Source organism: Halichoeres trimaculatus, unplaced genomic scaffold, assembly GCF_033239565.1.
Source record: "Halichoeres trimaculatus isolate MK-OKI-2021-1 unplaced genomic scaffold, fHalTri1.1 fHalTri1_scaffold_9, whole genome shotgun sequence".
In the NCBI taxonomy this organism is placed as follows: domain Eukaryota; kingdom Metazoa; phylum Chordata; class Actinopteri; order Labriformes; family Labridae; genus Halichoeres; species Halichoeres trimaculatus.
The window spans coordinates 20048442-20069341 of NW_027437188.1; the positions used below are offsets into that span (position 1 = coordinate 20048442).

The following is a 20900-nucleotide window of genomic DNA, read 5'->3' on the forward strand; positions in this document are numbered from 1 at the left end:
CATAGAGTGGAATGAATAAAATATGACAGTACAATGTAAAGTGACTTTCCTGTAAAATGTAAGCACTTGGACAAGGAACACAGTTAAAATGCTGTAAAGCATCAGTGTTTAAATGCTAACTTTAATCATAAGGCAGTGTTAAAAGGCACGGACTGCACTTACACTGGTCTCCTCAGCTTTAACATTTTATATTTACTCTCAAGTACTGCCATATGAGTTGTAGTCATGATCTCCTAGTAGTGATGCATATGACTGGACAAAATAAAATTAGAAGACATACAGGCAACAATCAGTCTTGTTTCTTGTGTGTTGCTGCTACATGACAAATCAATTTATCATCCACTGCTGTAAGATGCATAAAAAACTGATACCTTAAGATTTAGTATCAAGGCAAACAGTTCAGGTTTGAACATTGTACAAATATCACAGATTACAAACTTAACATGTTTACTGGCAGGCTTTTCAGAGAAACAGAACGCACAAGACCTCATGGTTATTTTCTAAGAATATATTTCCCCTTTGCATCATTTGATTCCTCCCCTAAAGTTACTGTTTGTGTAAAAAAAAAAAACAGCACAGCACTTTATGCATAAGAGGCAAAATCCCTTGTCCAAACCTTAGGTTAAATGTGGTAGTACCTAGAGAATGATGCCAGATACACCAAACACATTATGTCCACTTTTGTTTCATTTTTTTTTGTTTTGTTTTTTTTTCTTAAACATTTTGGAGTACTTAAAAAGCAGTACTAGGTTTCCTCTGAGAGGAACTTTAGACAGCTACTTTCCATGCACACAATGCTCTGATGACCTTAATGCTTCTTATACCTCAGTTATACAACACAAAGTTATCTGCTTTGCTCTCAGGTCTACAACCTGTGAATCAAACTGAGCCAGATTTATACAGTTTTATTTTAAATCTTTACGCCCACATCAAAATTCTATTATTTACATCCAGAGGCTAAGGCCATCTAATTTTTAATATAGGAATCGCAAGACACACAGATTCCTACATTTGACCAGCAAGTGCCCAGAGTTGCAGTCATACATCCAATAACACAAACTCATCCAGTTCAATCAGAGACTTTGAATGAAACCAGACAGGGTAACTGTTGTTGGGACCCCAGCAGACACGGCTGACTGCCCTGATACCTGATGCAGTGTACATAGGTGATGTGGATGAAATAACTGAATGGTTTTATTTCACACAACCAGCTGAGGTAGGGTTTGCCTCATCATCTTCTGCTACCCGAAGCTCTCATGAACCAGGGTGATTAAAAAGTGTTTTTTTGATATTAAGTCCTGATAAAACAAGACAACCTTAAAAAATATAGAAAATTTAAAACCACCACTCGAGTAGTTTGATTGAGACGAAGTCTGTGGCTCTTTAACTCCAGACATCTTGTGAGTAGCGTCCCTTGGTCATCAGCTTCTTGATGTAATCTGTGGCCTGGGTGCGTGTCATACCTCCCAGCTCCTCTGCTATCTCATGGAAGGCTGTCTGCACATCCTTTGCCATGTTCCTTGCATCCCTACATCAGAAAAAAAATGGATCACTGACTTGTGTCTGTTGTCTTTCTTTCGGTGTTTCTCAGTTTTGTTAATTTCTTTTTGATCTGAGTCCTGAGGTTTATGCCTGTTGTTTCAAATAGTGGCAAAAGGAAAAACAACTCTGGTCCAGGGTAATCACCAACAGCACAGACTACTCATGCAAAAGGTATAATTATCAATACATCAAAGTGTTTAGAAATGGATGAATATTTATTCATTATCATTTTTAATTACCCGCAGACGTAGATATGAGCGTTTTCTGTGTGAACCAGCTTCCAGATGTCGTCCTTATTTTTCTTTAAGAGGTGCTGCACGTACACCTACATTTAAGAAAGGAAACACAAAACATAATCTACATAAAAATTATAATCTATAATATAATTCAACCAGGTTTGTGCCATTGAGATTCAAAATCTCTAATCTTTAAGGAGGTAGAAAAAGAGTTCAAAGGTTTCTCAATAAAAAAACAAAGATGTGATTATCATCATCAAAAATAGAAAAACCAGGAGCTGTAGTTCTAATCCTAAGTGATGAGCAGATTTTAAATTCAACTCAGAGTCTCAACATTGTCAAGGAGACAGCCATACCTTCTGCTCCTGGTCCCTGGAGAAGGCAATGTGGAGCTGTGTCAGAACTTGATTTTTCTCTGCTTCCTCCAGCTCCTCCTGGTAGATGTAATCCTCATTCTTATGTCTGCAGCCAAAATACATCACTGTTTCTCCAACCTCCTTCCCTATAAAGAATATATATAAAAAAAACAATATCAGTATATATTAATACTGGTCTGTATGTGTTCTGGTGTGATCTCAACATCTTATGCATCATCACAGCTCAGTCCATGGTCAAACTGCAGTAAAAACTTGACCAGGCCTAATTCCTAAACAACAGCTTGAACAGCACACATCTCATGGTTTATGACTCTGAACGCTGATGGCAGTACCCACGTGTCCACAGTATTCATCATCAGCTCACTGCTTATTAATCAAAGTTATAAAACAATAATTGCAGTGAAATGTGGGCAGAGGTGGAAAGTAACTGATTACATTTATGTACTTCTCTTTTCCTGAGTGGCGTTTTAAATCAATAATTAGATTTTCACCCAAGTATTTTCTATTATATTTTTCCAGGTTATACTTTTCAACAATTATTGAGTAAAAAAAACCATCATAATAAAAAATCACAACAACATTAAAAGGAATAAAAACTTTGTAGAAAGTGTATGATGAGCAGCCATTGGGATGGCCTCTAGCAGCTGATTGTAAAGAGAGGTGGAAAATATATTCTCAGACTTGGCTTTCATGGGTCAATAGCTCATCAGCAAAACACTGCTCTTAAAAACCTGAGACACATTAACATTTTTCATCAGGCTGTGTATCAACTAACTTGGAGAGGTGTAGTGTTTGTGAAGCATGATCCAAAAAGGCATCTTTCACAGTCCAGTTGCATTTTTTGATCAAGCTTTGACACCGAGTGTCTGTAAATACCTTGCTCTTTGAACCAGCCCCTCTCTTGGATGAAGCCCATGAAGGGAGCGATTCCTGTACCAGGGCCGATCATAATCACCGGGTTAGTGGCTTTGAAGGGCAGGCGGAACTGGGACTTGCGGATGAACATGGGAACAGTGGACTTGTGTCCGTTGTCTGTCACGACTTTGTTCTTCAGCCAGTTCGTAGCCACTCCCTTGTTTGTGCGGCCAGTCTTTGTCTCATACTCCACCACTACTGCACAGATGTGGATGCTGTTTGGGTGAACCTACACAGTAGAAGAGTGTTACCAAAACAAGACAAGTTGAAAAGTACAAGACAGAACTCAGCTTGGCGTAAACAGTAAATCACCTTGGAGGAGGAAGCAATGGAATAGTAGCGAGCCTGGAGGCGAGGGAGCAGCTCACACAGGTGGTCGATAGGCGGCTTTAAAGAAGGTAAATCCTCCAGGATAGCGAGGATGTTTCTACAAGAATCCAACACCCAACTCTGATACAGGGCCTGCATGGAGGTAGTGGAAAACAGAGACAAAGTGTCTATGTGTAAGTAAGCCCTCTTCAGTACAATGCCACAGCATCTGTTTCTCTTTAAATGAAATTTAAAAGTGAATTTTAACTTGTATCAACAGCTATTCTGATTCTTTACCAACCTTGCCTTCAGGTGAGGAGGAGGCCATCTTGCGCATTGTCTCCTGCTCTTTGGGGTCAGAGGCGTACTGAGCCAGCTCATAGAGGACATTAGTGCGAGGAGGATGTGTGATGTCCAGGTAGTGAGTGAGAGCTGTGCGGTAGGTGGTGGGGCATGGGAAAGGGTGCTTTTTGTTGGACTCCTCTGAAGAAAAAAATGAAATAAAATCACTAAGGTCTTCTTTTTGTGGCTAGGACAGCACTAATAGGGCAAAAACAGCTTTAAAGACCATTTAAATTTCTAATTAACAAGGATGCTACCAAACGACGGACTTCTGTTTGGGTGTTTCTATCAGTCGTTATCATGCATTTACTATTATTTTTGATTAGCAGGAGGTAATCCAACTGGAGCAACCTCCAGTGTCAGCAATCTAATCACAGCTTTACTTGTTATCCTTGATATCAGCAGGAAACCCCTTCAATACTTCATAATTCAATAACATGTATCACACTGATATCAATAAAATAATAATTGCAGTTATGTTATTACATCAGATTTATAAGCCAAAGTAAGCTGATTGATTGTGTGTGTGTGTGTGTGTGTGTGTGTGTGTGTGTGTGTGTGTGTGTGTGTGTGTGTGTGTGTGTGTGTGTGAGCTGAGTGCGTGTGTGAGCTGAGTGCGTGTGTGCAGATATGACATGCAGAGGGTTTTCATTGGAGGGTTTGAGATAGTAAAGTCAAGGTGCTGCAGACTTTCAATGCCATACCATCAAGGTTGTTGAGAGAGATAACCACATCAAGGTCCACACCAAGGATTTGTCCCAGCTTGTTCACTAACCCAGAGTCATTAATGGGGAAAACAGCAACGTGGTCTCCTGACTCGTATCTAAAATAAGAGAATGTGCCTTATTTAGACCTTGACCTGTGTTTATGAAAGCCTGGCATTGGGTGAGGCATCTAACGCTTTCATCCAGCCTCACCTGATTTTAGAGCCAGTTATGTCCAGTTCCAGGTGCATCAGATGTCTATCACCAGCTTTGTTGAGTTTGCGGTTGACAGTGACATTGGCAAGGAAAGGATTTTTTGAATCATAAGGTCTGTAAAAAAAAACAAAAAAAAGGAGAATATAATTTGTTAAGAGTTGGTAACCATGGATGAATTGTAAAATAATTGCTTTGACTCGAGGCCAATAAATAACTAACTCAGTGAGTAATATTTCATAATGATTGACAATATCAAAACTAGAATGACTGATAAAAGTTTAAACAAAAAGTTGAAGAAAAATGTTCCCCATGTCCACTAGGGGGCAGACAACCTCTTTACTTTTATGAAAGTGACCTTTGGTTAACTCTGTTCTGTTATGAATGTAGGTGAAATGTGAGCAATGACTTAGCAGATGGCTCTTTCATGATGAATGAGTTCCAGTCATCAACAGCAATACTGCAACAATACTTACGGCTTCTGAACCTCAAAACTCTTCAGACGTCCGATTTCTCCAGAGTACACTTTGTTCATGTTGATGTCTGTGTGCTCCTTCAGCTCATACTGCCGGATACTGTGAGGTGGAACAAACTATAAGTTAGCAACTTCTGGTACAAGCAAAAACAATGCCAGTTTTTAACTCTTGGTGACAAAAAATAATCAAATTTAATCAAATTTATTTAAAAAGACAACATTCGTTCTGTTTTTAAGGAAAGTGTACCCCCAATTAGGTCAAATTGTGCTTTACAATGGTTCTTGGTATTTGTTTGTCTGGATGGGTGTGGTTTACAGCAATCAAAAACAATGTGATAGCATGACAAGTCTCAGTCAAGATATGGATGTTTCAGAGAAAGAAAGTTCTGGGTAGATTATCCCTTAAAACCAAGTCTGTTTGTGTATGTGTGTGTGCATGTGTGAGCCAAGATTGAAAGTATTCGTCTTTGTTTGTGTTATTAACATTAACCTCAGCTTGAGTAGGTTAAAATTAGCATCAATGTGTGAAATGCTTCCTGTGTAAAAACAAGAGGTGACAGTAAAAAGTGAGAAAGGTTGGAAAATAGACTGAGGCAACACAGTTAAAGGGTGTTCTTGATTCATGAACCTTGATTCATCTCCTAAAGCTTCCACTCCAAAGTGCTCACAGACCGCTGGCCAGAACTGCTCTCTCCATGAAACAAAGTCCTCTTCCAGACTGAAAAACAAAACCAGGGCAGTCCGATGAGCAATGTCATTAAATTGTTGGATTACAAGCTTTCTAGTGAGCTTCCAAGTTCAGCTACTTACATCTGATCACTGTCAGTGTTTGCTTTTTTTGCTTAGTGTACATGGATCACTTACTTTCCGTCATCATCTCCCAAGCCAAGGTCAAAGATGCGCTTGGCCCCAAGTTCCTCCAGCCTTTTGTCAACATACTTTCCCATGGCATTGTAGTGTTCATATGTCTTGTTGCCCAAAGCAAAAACCTGCAGTCAGAAGAAAACAGAACAGAGAGAAACAGATGTTAATTTTAAACAAAGTGAACAGTCTGATTAGGGCAATATAAACACATAATGGAGGTATGGTTTTCATTTGTTTAAGTTTAAAATTTATTAACTGCTCCTCAGAAGTGGCAATTAAATTATCAACAAAAGAATAGGTGTTCATGACACTAAAAACAACATTTCTGACTAACACAGTAAACCTGTATCAAGAGACTTTGAGAGACCAGTGGAAAAATAGATCTCCAACAAGAACAGACCAAGAGTAAGCTAGATTTCCCACAATGTTCTCAAATGAGGCCAGCAGCCTGGTGTTCCCACACACACACACACACACACACACACACACACACACACACACACACACACACACACACACACACACACACACACACACACACACACACACACACACACACAACAAAGCCTGTTCTTTCATGATGAACACAAAGCCAGCAGCTCATGCTAGTGAAGCTTGTGCTCTGAGTGTATGTTAGACAGACGAGCATACTGTCATCACTTGACCTGTAAGAATGAAAGTGGTTTGTTAAGAATGAAAGTGGTTTGTTAACAGCAACAGGAAAAACAATATGAATTGAATCATGTGACAGTGTGAATCCAGCTTGTGTTTCATAGTAATTCAAGACAGAGATATGAATTTCCAGGGAAAGGGGATGTTTTGCATAGCCACTAATCCATTTTTTTATCCAGAGTGTGTAGGGATGTAGCACCTATTATATTTAAAATTTCAAAACAATTAAAACAATAGGTAAGCTATCATTAAATCTAAGAAAACGGATCCTTTCATCATAAGCTTAAGCACCAGGTGATGTCATTTGTACAGTCAGCACACATGGCTAGAGGGCTTCACATTTGTATAAGTCCTATACAATTACTTTTAGTTATTACTAAAAATTTCAAGGGATCATAAAAGTTTTCCGCAGAACAAGGGCATCAAAACTCACGGTGTAGTTTAGTCCAGAGAGGTCTTCATCATCATTTTCCTGTAGCCAGTCATAGAAGTCCTGGGCGTTATCTGTTGGGTCCCCTTCACCGTAGGTGGCCATGCAGAAAATAGCGAGGGAGTTTGGAATTTCTGACAGACGGGACAGTTCGCCCTGAAACGTCAGAAATCACGGTCATTTTTAATAGTCAGGGTAAGGTTTATTTTTGATGTTTGACTTGTTGTCTCCAGAGCTGCTTTGTCAGCAAACCTTTAACTTATTACATAAGTCTAACAAATCAAAAGGATGTGACCCATGCCTCACTCAGCATCACTGCTATAAATTCTTGTAAACAGTTGATGGTCATAAAATGACGAACTTTGTATTGTTGTGGCTTTGATTTGAGTGCGTGCTATCCTCAGGCCTGCCTCAACACGTTTTATTTTGCCAGGTGAATTAATAACTTTGAGACCATATTACCCTAGCAGTAATTGGAAACCACCTAAGAAGAGACATTCATGACATAACCACCCACACCACTCAGTTAAGAGTTTGAAATGTACAGATGGATAAGATTATCATGGAGGTGGATAAGATTATCACCTCTCCAGCGAGCACCTTTCCCACAGTAACACTCACACCCCTGTATTCAGCATCACTTGCATCTTTTTAATCTCAAATCATTAACTGACTGCTATGATGGACCTTTGTCCGTGTTTAGTTTTAGTTTGTATTCTGTCCCACTGAAGGAAATTACCATGTCATACTCCTCAGGATCAGCAGCCATTCCTTTCATGCCGTAGCGCTGAGCGTCTTTGGAAAGTCTGTTGGCAAATTCCTCTCCTGTACCCGTCTGGGAGCCGTAGAACACAATGATGTTCTTACCCTGGTAACAAAGTACGAGAAAAGCTTGGATTCATATTTACACTTCAAAAAAAAAAAAACATTTCTCTCTCTTCTCATGAGGACAATTTCTGACTTAAATTTAGGACTGGAACAAAATGTTTAGAACTCAAAATACTTTTCCAAACTTAAGTACTTCTGCATGGATCAGGGAGACAAAATTGGATCAACTTCTTCAAGTCATTATAAAGTAAATACACATGGGGACAAAAAAAAACAACAACCAGAACTTTCTCCAACATTGTGACATAAACATCTCCAGCTGGTCATGTGTTTGAGAGAACCATGAAATTGTTGCCTTTGCCTACAGGGTTGCTATCATAATTAATGACAAACAGCACATTTTAAAAGTTCTGAAGCCCAAGGTTCTTCTCTGCCACCAGCATGGTATCTGAACTATTTGCTGAAAAACCACATGATTCGAAACCAATGTTTATTTTTCAAGACTAGCTCGAAAAGAGAGAACTATCAAAGAGAGAACGGGAACAGATTTTGTAACTCTGAAACTGCAAAGCAGAACATAAGTCAGGAAACCTGATAGTTGTTTAATTCTTTATCTTTAGAAAGAAAAAAGGAAAACTCAATGTTACAACCCCCTCAACAATCCACTTTTTTGGACCTAAACATCAAACAGATATTTACTGCTGAAAGCAACTCTAACATCCATCAACATGAGATGAAGACCTAGAAAACAACACCATGTGTTCCCAGGTCCAAATGGCTCACAGCCATCTTCAGTTATGGCTTGGAAAGACTACAAAAAAGTTCTTCCTGGAAAAGACTGAGAGAAATGGAGAAAAACATATTTAGATAAAGGGAGAATTTCTTACCGTTTTCTTCATCTTCTCTAAGAAACTTGTCTCTCTTGTGGTGGGTGCTCTGAGATTAAAAAAAGAGAGAAAGAAAACACTTAGTAAACACAACTGTTCTTAATCTTTACCGCCTCGTAATACTAATTACTAATTATTAATTTTTATACAATCAATTGTGAACTAAACTTCTTTAAACATAGAAAGATGGTCAATCAGCTGAATAGTGCACTCGAACTTTCACATTAGGGGAAAATATTCATTCAGTGGCCAGATTACATGATTTATGTTAAAGATGTGTGATGAGTTTTTATTGTGATACAACAAACTTCCACAGTGGGTTTTACTAATATCTCATCAAATATTCCTAACCACAGGGGTGTATGTTGTGTGCTCTGGCTTTGACCAAACAACGTGTGGCTAACAAGGGATCGGGTCAGTTCAGCATGGTGACAGGATAATATAAAAAACTGGTTTGTGAGAAAATATAATTTATAACAGACTTCAGGGAAACAGTTATTTCAAAATTTAACAGCTGGGTGCTTAATTTTGTAAAACAAGAAAAAATAATATAATTACTTAGTTACGTTTCACCCATCAGCAAAGGTAGATTTGCCTACTCTTTGTTAGTGTTACAACATCAGGGAGTAACCAGGCAGTGACTCAGCAGTCAAACGGGTATTATGTGGAGGCACACACTTGATAGCCAAAGCGTGATTCAAATTTATGTTGAAAGTAATTAGTCATTTGTAACTAATGAGAGCAATATGTGCAAACAGGGTGTTAGAGAAAGTAAGAGAGATACGGGTTTGATTAAAAAAAAAAAAAAAAAGCATAAAAAGGGTACAAATGTCGCGTACAAAATTAAGATGCTCTGTTTTTTCTTTTAAAGTCTGAAAGCACAGGATGAAGCATAAAAGTCAAGAGAAACTTTCACTGAGTAAGCCCCAAGGCATTAACAAAGAGTGAATGATTTTAACCTGTCTGTCATACACCGTACAACCTGAAAAACACAGTAACAACTGGTTGGTTTTTTGTGTTTGTAGGATTGATGCACATGTATGTGAAAACAAGCCGCTGGACTGCATAGCGCATACAAGCTGACTTCTTAAATACGAAACAAAATCCTCTGCCCCCAAGGCGAGGCACTCCTGACAGCTTCAGCAAAATCTGTCTGAGCAGTTATCATCTGAGAGCTTCATCTGCCTCAGTCACAGTCCTCAAGCAGGGAGAATATTTGGTGCATAGCGAGAAAAGAGGGCTTTAAATTTGTGCATATCTTACATAAAGTACATAAAAAATAAAGTCTGAAAGTCAACTTATTTTAACTGATGGGGCTTGGACAAGTGTGATTTCATTAATGACTGCTCAACCTGTCATTTTTCTGTTTTGATTAACAGCCCAGATCTCTGCAAAATTGAAAAAAAAAATTAAAATATAAAACTTAAAAGGATTAAAAACTAAAACTGTAAAAGTGAACAGTAGCTAACAGATGATTTATGCTATGCAAGTAAAAAATTCAGTTTTCCCTTCCTTCCTTTTCATATTTATTGTTTGAGAAAAGGTTTAGCGTAATCTGCCAACAAGCCTCTGTTTAAATAGCATAAATTGGCTGAAGTGTGTTCGGATTTTAAAGGAAAAAATCTAGGCCACTTCTGCCTTTAATTGCCACATCCCAGTGTTTATGATTGAATTAATGTCTCACTACAGATATCTTGATGGATCTCTTTCTTTGATGCTTCATATAGGGCGGTCAGTGAAAAGATTAAAACTCAAACTAGGATATATTTCGGAACAGAGTCCTGCCTTCTCTTTAAGTCCGAAAAAGGTGACTAATTTCTGCCAATTTTATGTCTGTTTTATTTGAGCGAGGGTGTTGTTTTATAAATGCTCACCTTTTGTCAAAGCTTACAGGCTCTGGACTCCGCATCACAGATCACTGTGGTCCATCACTAATTTTGTAGCTCTCTCATCTTTATTTGTTTGATGAACATGTTGCTTGTTTTCAAATAGAACAAAACACTGACGTATTCTTATTTTGAGGTCAATTTTAGGTCTGCATCTTCCATTCCTTTTCATCCACATCCGCTATAAGAAGATAGGAACTTAAAATCTCTGGTCCCGGGACCTTTTCGTATTGTCAGTTCCAAAGATCAGAACTGAGATGTGAAAAAAAAATGTCTGCCACTTCATTGAAAACAGACAAAAAGCCCTAAAAATCAGATTCTGGTCTGACTGAAGCTTTTTAAGTAATTTTGAACAGCTTGGGGCAAATCTGGCTGTAGATGTCCTACCTGATATCTCTGACCACTGACAGCTTGTTTCACTTGTCCTACTTTTTAAATTTTTTACAGCAGTGTAAAACATTACATTTCTATGTATGTCAGCTTTGTAAACCAAGCTGCTTCCTGTTTTGACAATGACACTTTAAGAAAAATAGAATTCAGTCTCAGTGACTTTCTCTTAGTTAAAGAAAAAAATAATAAAGAAGTAGCTGGAGTGTATCATCTATGTACAATCAAACCAAACTTTTAATCCACTGATTCAGCAACTGAAACTCAAAACAAGCACAATGAGTCAGTTCAACTTGCAGCTCAGGCTTTTTCAAATGTATAGGAGATTTCATATTGCTTGACATCTTCCCTTTTTGTCATTAAATCAATAAGATCTCACTCAGAAGAGCTGCAATGTGTTAACTGACTAAACAGTGCCTGACATGCTAGTGGGAAATATAAAAATGAGATAAATTCTTTAACTGTGCTTCTAACATTGTGTCAGATTTTACAATCAGCGGTTGAATAACCTAACAGTGGAATTGTTTGGGTTTTGACACAACTGTATCTTCAGTCTGTGCTATATGAAGACAGACATCCCTGTGTTTAGACCTTTTTCATGGTTTAAGTCATGAGTTTGAGACAACTTGCATCAAGTGTCAAACAATAACTTTCACTCTGAGTGAGCTACTAAGCTTAACAGCAGGATTTAAAGATGATAAAAGCAAGAAAAGTATAAAATTCTTTTTTTTTTCTTTTTGACCTTGAAGGAGCAGTAAATCAAACACATCACTGACCTCTCAGCAGCATCTCTCCTGTCCTCTGGCAGGGAGAAGACACAGCCCATGGCATTCAGCCCTGTAGCTCCCCACTGCCACTAGCACCACTGGCTAGGCCACGCCGGAAAAACCGCCACACTTAAAATCAAAAGCAGGACGCCAACACTGAACAACCATAGGGTGACCAAAAAAACACAACAAAACAAAAAAACAATCCAGAAAAGCTGCTGCTCACTCGCAGCTCAGGAGGAGCTGTCTGCCTTCACCTAAGAGGCTCCAACACGATCTGAACTCTGCCTCTTCCTGTGCTGCTCTCTGTAACCAGCAGCGTCTGTTCTTCACGCACACACGCACACACACACACGCACACACACATACAGAGACACACAGCCGACAAGCCCTGTCAATGTCTGGCAACTGCTGTAGACACAATGGTGGGAAACTGACTTTCCCATAAAATTTAGCTGAGCTGCAGACCTCCACTTTTGACTCACACACTGAAACACTCTCTGGCTGAAAATGCCCTCCTCCTCCTCCTCCTCCTCATCCCCGCCCCTTTTCCTCTCCACTCTGAAAGGTGTTGAGAACGAAAAAGTCCACAAGATCCATTCTGGGTAACTGGCTTATTATCAGAGGAACTCCTTGGGTGGACCGGCGAAGAAGGGGGAGAGGAGCTGTGAGAGTGAATGGTAGTTTTTTTTTGTTTTTTCTAAAGAATCCCCCGCCCCCATCTCACTGGAGGAGAGAGGGGAATGTCATTGCTATGGTAACCTCATTTATCATAAAAGGATTCCATTTGTGACACAGCCTGGCTCCAATGGCAGAGCAGCTCAGCCCAAACACACACTGAAAGAAAAACAGGGGAGTAGAGGAAAGAAGAATGAAAAAAGTAACTCTGGGCAAGAAAGGCTTGCTTGTCTTTTGCCTCAACTTTCCACCTTTGGAGAGGACTCACAGAGGCAGCTTGGCTCGCTTTCCTCGTTTGCTCTCCAGGGAACTTTTAAATGGGGTTCAGGGCCAAAAACAAAAGCACAGGAAGACATGGAAGACTACGCCCCCTTCATAACAGTTAGGTAATCACTGCTCCCTTTAAGGGGAGGGGGGACCAGCTTGTGTTGATCTACGTTCCCTTCCTGTAGTCTTCCTCTCCACAGATACAGATACACACACTCTTCTGCAAAGCAAAACATGCACTGCAGGGGTCTTTCCCCCTTCAATCTGACCTCTTGTTTTCACACAAATACTCAGGATCTCCCCCACTCAGCCTCCAGCAAAACTGTCTCCATTCACACAACCACACAAGACCTCAGCCACACAGCAAGCGTGGCTGCTTCTGGCCCGAGGCTTTACTATGGTGACCAAAGAAACTGTGTTGTGGTTGTCGAGGAGGGCCTTTAAATGTGGCCAATGGAAGGAGAGTCCATTGAAATCAAGCCAAGCCTCCATAACTCTGCCGACAAGGGATGAAGGGAGGAGAAACAGAGGAGGGGCTCAGAGAGGCTACAACAGAGAGAGACAGGGAGCAGAAAAGTTTCTGCGAAGAGAGAGCGTGTCAAAGAGCGCGACGTGCAGGCAGGAAACAAAGGTCGGTACTAGTGGAACATTTACAAGCCTTAAGCCGTATGCTGTTACACACTCCCTTCACTCGGCCCATTAAGTCACAACTTGCAAACAAATTTGTTGACAGACTTGTTTGTTTTCCTTTCAAACTGCTGATATGCAACGAGACAATTTTTTACCATTCCTCTTCATCCAAAACTTTAATCATTAAAGTAAAGCAAGCACAACTTCAGCTGTAATAAAACCTAAATGATTCACGTGGAGGCCATTTAACTCTGACGTCAACCCCAGAGAGGGCGGCTTATCTGGCTCTGTTGTGTCTCGGGTTGCAAGTCGGGGAAACTTAGGAACAAACTGTTATCTTTTTCCAGTTTGGTGACATTACAGTGAAAGGTAGGAGTACAGGATAAATAACAGTAAAATTAGGAGAGGTATTAGGCCAGTTGTCCAGAAAGAAAAGTGCTTTCATCAAACAATATACAATAACAATGAAGATATATTCTTTCCATTCTAAAACAAAACATGTCATTACCCACCATTTATGATAAAATGAGCATTTACGCACTTTCTTCCACACACTATGGTTTAAAGATTCTAAAAAATGAAAGCTAGTAACAACTTCCAAGCAAAGAAAAATATGTCAACACTCTGGGTCAAAATACCATTCGATATGTAGCCAATTTATTATTTGCTTACATGTAAGAATCTTTTAATAACCCATCAGTAAGAATGACATTAAATCGAGAATTCTATATTAATTTATGTGATCAGGGCTGCAGCTAAGTTGACACACAGGTAGGCATGATGCATCTGTTTGCCAGGAGGCAAAAGTCCACCTTAGTCTTAAAATATGAAGCCTATGCAGGATTGTTAAACCACAAACCACAAATTCACTAATTCAAAACAGCCGATCTTAACAGGGAAATAAACCTTTTTTTCCATCTATATTTTTGTGCTTTTACACCTCTATTTGGAAAGGACAGGACAGTGGACATTTCTCTTTAGACACACTGTACGGGGAAAGAATTTAAAAAAACTCTTTACTTTTAAGTTATTAAACTTTCAAGATAAGTATATGGCTGATTTGACTGACACGCAGGCACCCTGTAGCTTTCTACAAAGTCGCAAAAGGCTCTCATCTTCAGCTCATCCAAACGTTCATGAAGCTAGGTTGAGTTCACTGTTCTGATGACAATAGGCTTCAAAACTCTGTATTAGCAACAAACAGGTGACATCATGGAGTACTTCTACGTGTTACACAGTCTATGAGGCTGCCTTAACCTATGTTTAGTCTCTACCCATGTCTACTGTAAAACTGAAAACTAGGTTGAGTTAGCATTAACAACACAATGCAGTTTTTGTATTGTATAAAAGTAAATGTTTTGTATCTTTGAGAGAGATTGTTCAACACAAGCTTAGAGTTCAAAAACCCATGATCCATCAAAGGTGGCTGAGCTTTGGAAGCAAATAGTAAATAATAGGACTGATTTAAGCTAACACAAGTACTGCTGTTCCACAAACAACAGTTAAAATGCAACCATGGCACTTTGTAACAAAAAAGTACAGTTAGTTTAAATATTTTCGATCTCTCACTAGATTGTGAAAGTAGAGTGAGTGCTGAACAAAGTATGAATAAACATAGGTCAAGTTTAGAACTGTGAATATGTGTTGGTGCAATACCAGGATGAGACAGCAGCTTGCTCTGAATGGCTTCTCTAAAACCTCCAAAGAGGTCAAGATACAAAGCTTTTAGAGGGATGAATTGTATTTACCTAATGTAAAAATTAATTCAAATGTTTTTTTGGTAACTCAACAAATAATTATTTTCATTTGCAAAAAAAAACACAACATAATTTCCTCACTTTTCAACTATTTTTTTTTTATAGTTGATAAGCTTATTGACCCTCTGATGAATATGTGTTACTTTCTGAAAAAATCAAATATTTGAAAAAAAATTTTCAAAGCATTTATTTATGCCCTAAGAAGAATAAAAACACTTAAGGAACAGCCTTATACATAGTCCCACCATGGAAGCTGTTGCATTTAGGGGAAAATGTATTTCAAATGACCACCACTGACCAGAGGGTTTAACAGACCTCATGTTTACCTGAATTCAATCACATATTTGTAATAGTGCAGTGTGTACTCACGGTGTGTCAAGTTTCTTGAATTCAGGGATGGGCTCTGGCTTCTTTCGGGACATGAACCAATAAACGACCAGGCCGACAATCAGGGAGAAGAGGAAGAGGTCCAGGTTGCTGAATAGAGGCTCCTCTTCTTCCACCATGGCCTCTGTGTGGGTGGTGGCATCAGCTTCCATGTCTGTCATTTTGACAGTCTACCAGTAGATAGAGAACACAGTTGTCAGACCAGTTTATCATGACGTAAAAGAAGGGGGTAGGGTGGCAAAAATGGAAATAACTAAGATTATTTAAAAATTTTGGGTTTGAATTTGCACACATTTCTGATATTAGTTGATAAAACTCAAACTGAACTAACTTTGGAGTGTGAAAATGTTCAGCAGCTAAAGAGAAAAATGTGATTGCTAACATATATGAGAAGCATTCTGCATGCCATGCCATACAATGATTGCTATTGTGCAAGCACTTTCGCACAATTGGCTCAACATAATATTACACTGTGACCCACTGAGTTCCATGTCATGTCATGCATTAACAGCAGCCACTCTTTTTGCACCAAGAACAAATAGACCCCCATTTTTGGAGCGCTCATGTTTCGTTTTGTTTTTAGGAGGCACACTAATGAGACTTGAACTGGCTGGATCACTCTTAAAGAGCAGATTAAAACCTTTGTGTACAGCTTTATCACACAAAGAAATGGCTTGCTCTCACTTCAAATGCCAGCACACTAAAGTTTCAGGTAAACGATTTGAGCTGTTATGTAGAAGAAGTACCCATGAGCTTACACCCATAGGTGCTGCTGCCAAGATCAAATTTATGCCTGGACAAAAGACAACAGGGGCAGTTATATATCAGTATCAATCAATATCAGTCTTTTAAAAATTGAAGAAGCACAAAAATTAATCATAACACCCAACACACATTTCTGGAAAGCCTGACGTGATGCTTACATCTTACATCATTAACAACCACCACAACTCTATGTTTATATCTATTGTTGTTTTTAAAATGCATTGGGATTACTTCCTTTAAGACTGAACCCACATCACTGTTATGTCTATCATGGCTAAGATCCGCATTGCACCTGTGAGATTTAGATGTTTTTATATGACAATATTTTGAAATAATATATATATATATATATATATATATATATATATATATATATATATATATATATATACATATATACATATATACATATATATATATATATATATATATATATATTGCACAAAAGATTTGCTTTGCATGAAATAGATAACCAAACATTTCAAATTCAGAGCAGTTCTTTTATTACAAATATAAAATTTACAATGAGCATGTGTACAAAGAGAGAGAAAAAAAACATAAGCAAATGTTAGCAAACCTAAAGTTACAGTGACACAGTGCATGTAGTAAGGGTTACACTGGGTGATAATATGTCAGCTGTACATAATGTAGTGAACAGGAAAAAAACTATACATGCACCAATTGATCGGCCAGCTGATTTCTTTAATTTTGGGGAATCGGTGATCGGTGATCAGTGATGAGGGATCGGTGATCGGCCTATCCTTACATATGAAACTGATCTTATATACCTCTGGGATGGTCTGACAGACAGCCTTTGTTGTGCTTTTTTGCTCTGAGACCTAAAACTCAGGACACTTTATTGATTGTCTAAGTTAAAAAATAAAGATTTTATTGTTTTGCAAATATTGTTCAATGATTTTCAATAAAACAAGATTTGAACAATAAAGGTATATGCTGTCAGTAATAAAAAATAAGAATCGGTAACGGCCCAAATCAGTATTGAAAAAAAAGATATATTGTTCATGATGTGTGTATTACAAACTTTGTAGGGGTTTCCTAAACCAACCTCTGTATGAGCCTGTCTCTGATGAGATTAAGTTTTTGCTCTAGCCTGTCCCTGACAAGGTCTCAGTCGGGTCTCTTTCTCATCCTCCAGCCTGTCCTCCTGCTCTTTTTCTCCCAGGTTCTGTTTGTCGAGGGGCTCACACAGCAGTCCCAGTCGTCCGAATCAGGCCTGGGGGGGAACCACGCTTGGCTTACCTGTCTGGACATCAAAACAATGAGCTAATGTACCTGCTGACAGATAACAAGGCATTCTAAATATATCACTATCATTACATGATTACTCTTTAGTGTGTCTGCAAGTGACTGAAGACAGAAAAACTCAAGTCAAATGTAGCAGATAATTCACCTACAAGCATAGCTGTTCCTGCATGTCAGACCAATTTACCAATATGAACAACTTTGCACATGACAAAGCACGTTTGATGCAATCTTTGCAGGATATCTTAACATTCATTTACCTGCAGGAAGTTGGGTGCTGGACTCTTGAGTCTCTCCCACGCAGAAATGTGATGCAGCAGGTGATTGCTGGGCAGGTGAGCAACTATAACTATAGTTCAGAAGAGTTGAGCGTCGCTGGCACTGAGCCAAGGAGGAGGAGCCAAGTTTGATGTGTTTTGTTTGTTTTTGTTTGCTGTGTTTACAAACTGTAACTTTAAAAAACAAAGACTTACATATATAAAATGACTTTGATTCAGATTTCAAAGAATTGAGACCAAAATATACTCTGAGTGGTACATATTTTTTGCAATGAAACAAGCATCTATACTCTCTGATCAACAAACAGTGGAAACTCAACTTCTCCCTTACCATTACAAGTTTAACCCTCCTGTGCTTCTTTAGCCTAAAGTAATGCGAGTTATGCTACAATCTGCTACAAAACTTGTCAACCAGTTGCTGTATTAGGATGTACATATGGAAGAGCTACACTGCACTATCAGGTCCAGTACGCAATCATTGAGTTAATCATACAGGAAAGTAGCTAAATATTATTAAATGCAAGTCCTGGCTAAAACATTGCAATCCATTCTGCCATCATGAAGGGTAAAATAGCTGTTTTTTTAAACCATTTTAGAAAAAATGCTTATTTTAATACTTTTGCTGAGGCGGACAAAAAATAATAACATGAAGAATAGGTATGAAACAATGTTCAAATGAAAAACCCCAACCATTTGAGGTGCAGCTGAATTAGATCATCCTGATAAGCATCTTAGGTATTAATCATAACTTTTTAATTCAAAATACTGTGCTTTGTCAGATAACAGTGGAGCTAAAGAAATGTCTACAGACTGTTACTGTACCTCCTGTCTGTTGTGATCTTGTACCCAAGCCAACTACTTAGCTCAGTGATCTCCCAGTAGGTTCAATTACCAACAGCCTCAAATCACAAAACATGCTCCAAGTGCTGTCACAGAAGTGAAATGTTTGCTTCCAAAGGTAGGAACAGCAGATTAACTATTTGAACCGCAATACAGGCAGGTTTTTAACCTGATTGTAAGTTTGCATACTGGGAAGTGAGGTAGATATCCTCACAAGGACTACAGTTTGTCTGAAAACATGGTAAACATGGTATGTTTTCTTTATAAAATGTGTTATAAAAGATGTTATGAAACTGTCTTAAAACAGCCTGATAAACAAAAAGATGTTTATCTAGCAATTTTTTGACTCTTGTCATCTCCACAGATGACAAAATACACAGATAATACTATTATGAGTGCAGTCATGCGAGGCAGTGGTTAAAATTGTCCATCAAGACAAGTAACAGAAGCCGCAGTATCCATTTTCATTGAGGAATTACATGTTTGATAATATGCCATGGACTAAGTTCACTGGAGTTCATCCAGACAATTCACCTCTTCTGCTTTAAGCAAATAGCTCAAGTTGTGTAACACTCGAGTTGGGGACACCGGCATGTTTAAAGTTTTACATGAGTAGTAGACGCCATCTGGTTTGATGTAACGGGTTCATAGCTTACATTAAATTACACATAATAGGATTACAACTCAAAATACTAAAAACAGTAAATGTCCAAGCAACACTTTGGGAGTGAGTGGACCGAGGCCGCTGGCTTTTCCCTGATATGATACAACACTGGCTAAAACTTCATGGTCACAAGCAAATGCGTTTTCAACACCTTTGTCCTTATACGACAGTTAAAAAGTTTAATAAAATAATCTTTCTGAAGCTTTACCTGTTATTTACTTGGTAGATTTTGGAGTGTCCCCGTTTGCGTAATAATAATAAAGTCAGCACATCCTAAGCTAATGTTCTCTTTAAAAGTAAAACGTATAGCGATCCAGTTTTTTTCGGTTTTAGCTCGATGTGACACCCGTATTGCTCACACATATTTAACACACAATGGCACAAAGAACAGGTTAACGTAATATGGTTAAAAGAGGAGTTTAGTTTGAAGCTTACCTTCGCCTTCCCTCTTTGTGTCAGGCTGACACTGTGCTGAACACGGAAGGAAACTTTACGCCATGCAGGATCAAACCAACTCGACTCTGGCAGCGGGGGTGAACGCTTCGTATTTTAGCACAGAAATTTTACCGATGTAAGCACAGTTGCGACACAAATCAGTTGTAGATAGTACTTTTTATTTCAATGGATACTTTCACTTGCACAATTTCTCTAACTAAGCGTGTTTATGCTCTGTTTCTGCCTGCACGTGTCTCAACGTGGACTGGTCTACAGGGGCATTACCTAATGTCACAGCTTGCACGTGGGAAACGAAACGCTGACTGAAAAGTGTAGGGACGGGATGAAGGCTGTGCGACGTGCACTGTGCGTAATATGTTACCTGCCAAAGAAAAATGAGTGTGTAGAGGTGCAGCAGGGGAAGGGTCAAGGTTATGTAATGAAATCACCAGAACAGACTGTATATCAATGACAGGCTGAAACACAGTGTCCGTCTCGTCCTAAAGAAAGTTTATTTTCACAGTTAGAATAGATAGGATTCCTGTATGTTCAGTGATTAGGCTCTTGGGGAAGTATTCAAACTTCAAACTTAGGTACAGCAACGATAACTCGTTCAAAAACACCGTTTGATGCTTATACTAACCTTAACCCACCCTTTTTGTTTTCACATTAAACATAATACTTGCCCTCTGACTTCTGGATCATAGAGTACGTTATTCTATTTGTGAACTATTTGTGCTCTAGTTTATTGCATTTCAGAGAAAACCATCAACCTAGTGATCAATCTGACAAGACAGTACATCAAATAATCAGTAGCCCTTTGCTCCCATACAGAAGCATTAGTAAAAAGAATTTTAAGTTTTATACATTTGACTTTAAAATAAGTCTTTACAAACAAGGGGTCTAAATGGATTTTAAGCCCCAAAAATAAGTTCTCTAAATGCATATGTAACATCAGCCTGTCACTGTGTTATTGACTGATTCATTTTTGGTGTAACACTTGATAATCATTCTGTAGGCCAGGGTGGACATAATCTGAATTGCTTCAAAATCCTTTTTTTTTTTTTTTTTGCCTACAATATTGATTTGAACTTTAATAAGG

At 38.6% G+C, this 20900-nt stretch overlaps 1 protein-coding gene across 2 annotated transcripts; it reads right to left on the reverse strand.

Moving 5' to 3' along the window:
- Positions 1–560: 560 nt before the first annotated feature.
- On the reverse strand, positions 561–20095 carry porb (P450 (cytochrome) oxidoreductase b). 2 transcript variants are annotated; one of them, XM_074680101.1, is made up of 16 exons: positions 19799–20095; positions 15536–15723; positions 8795–8843; positions 7819–7947; positions 7083–7235; positions 5978–6102; positions 5742–5831; positions 5115–5213; positions 4639–4755; positions 4426–4544; positions 3681–3862; positions 3383–3532; positions 3032–3299; positions 2135–2280; positions 1782–1867; positions 561–1528 (listed from the first exon to the last, which is right to left on the reverse strand). In XM_074680101.1, exons 2-16 carry the CDS (start codon positions 15712–15714, stop codon positions 1384–1386), a joined length of 2037 nt encoding a protein of 678 aa, XP_074536202.1. In that variant the 5' UTR covers positions 15715–15723; positions 19799–20095; the 3' UTR covers positions 561–1383. The 2 variants fall into 2 exon arrangements, with proteins under 2 accessions (XP_074536202.1, XP_074536203.1); XM_074680102.1 differs by lacking the exons at positions 15536–15723; positions 19799–20095 and adding an exon at positions 11844–12158.
- Between the last annotated feature and the right edge of the window lie 805 nt (positions 20096–20900).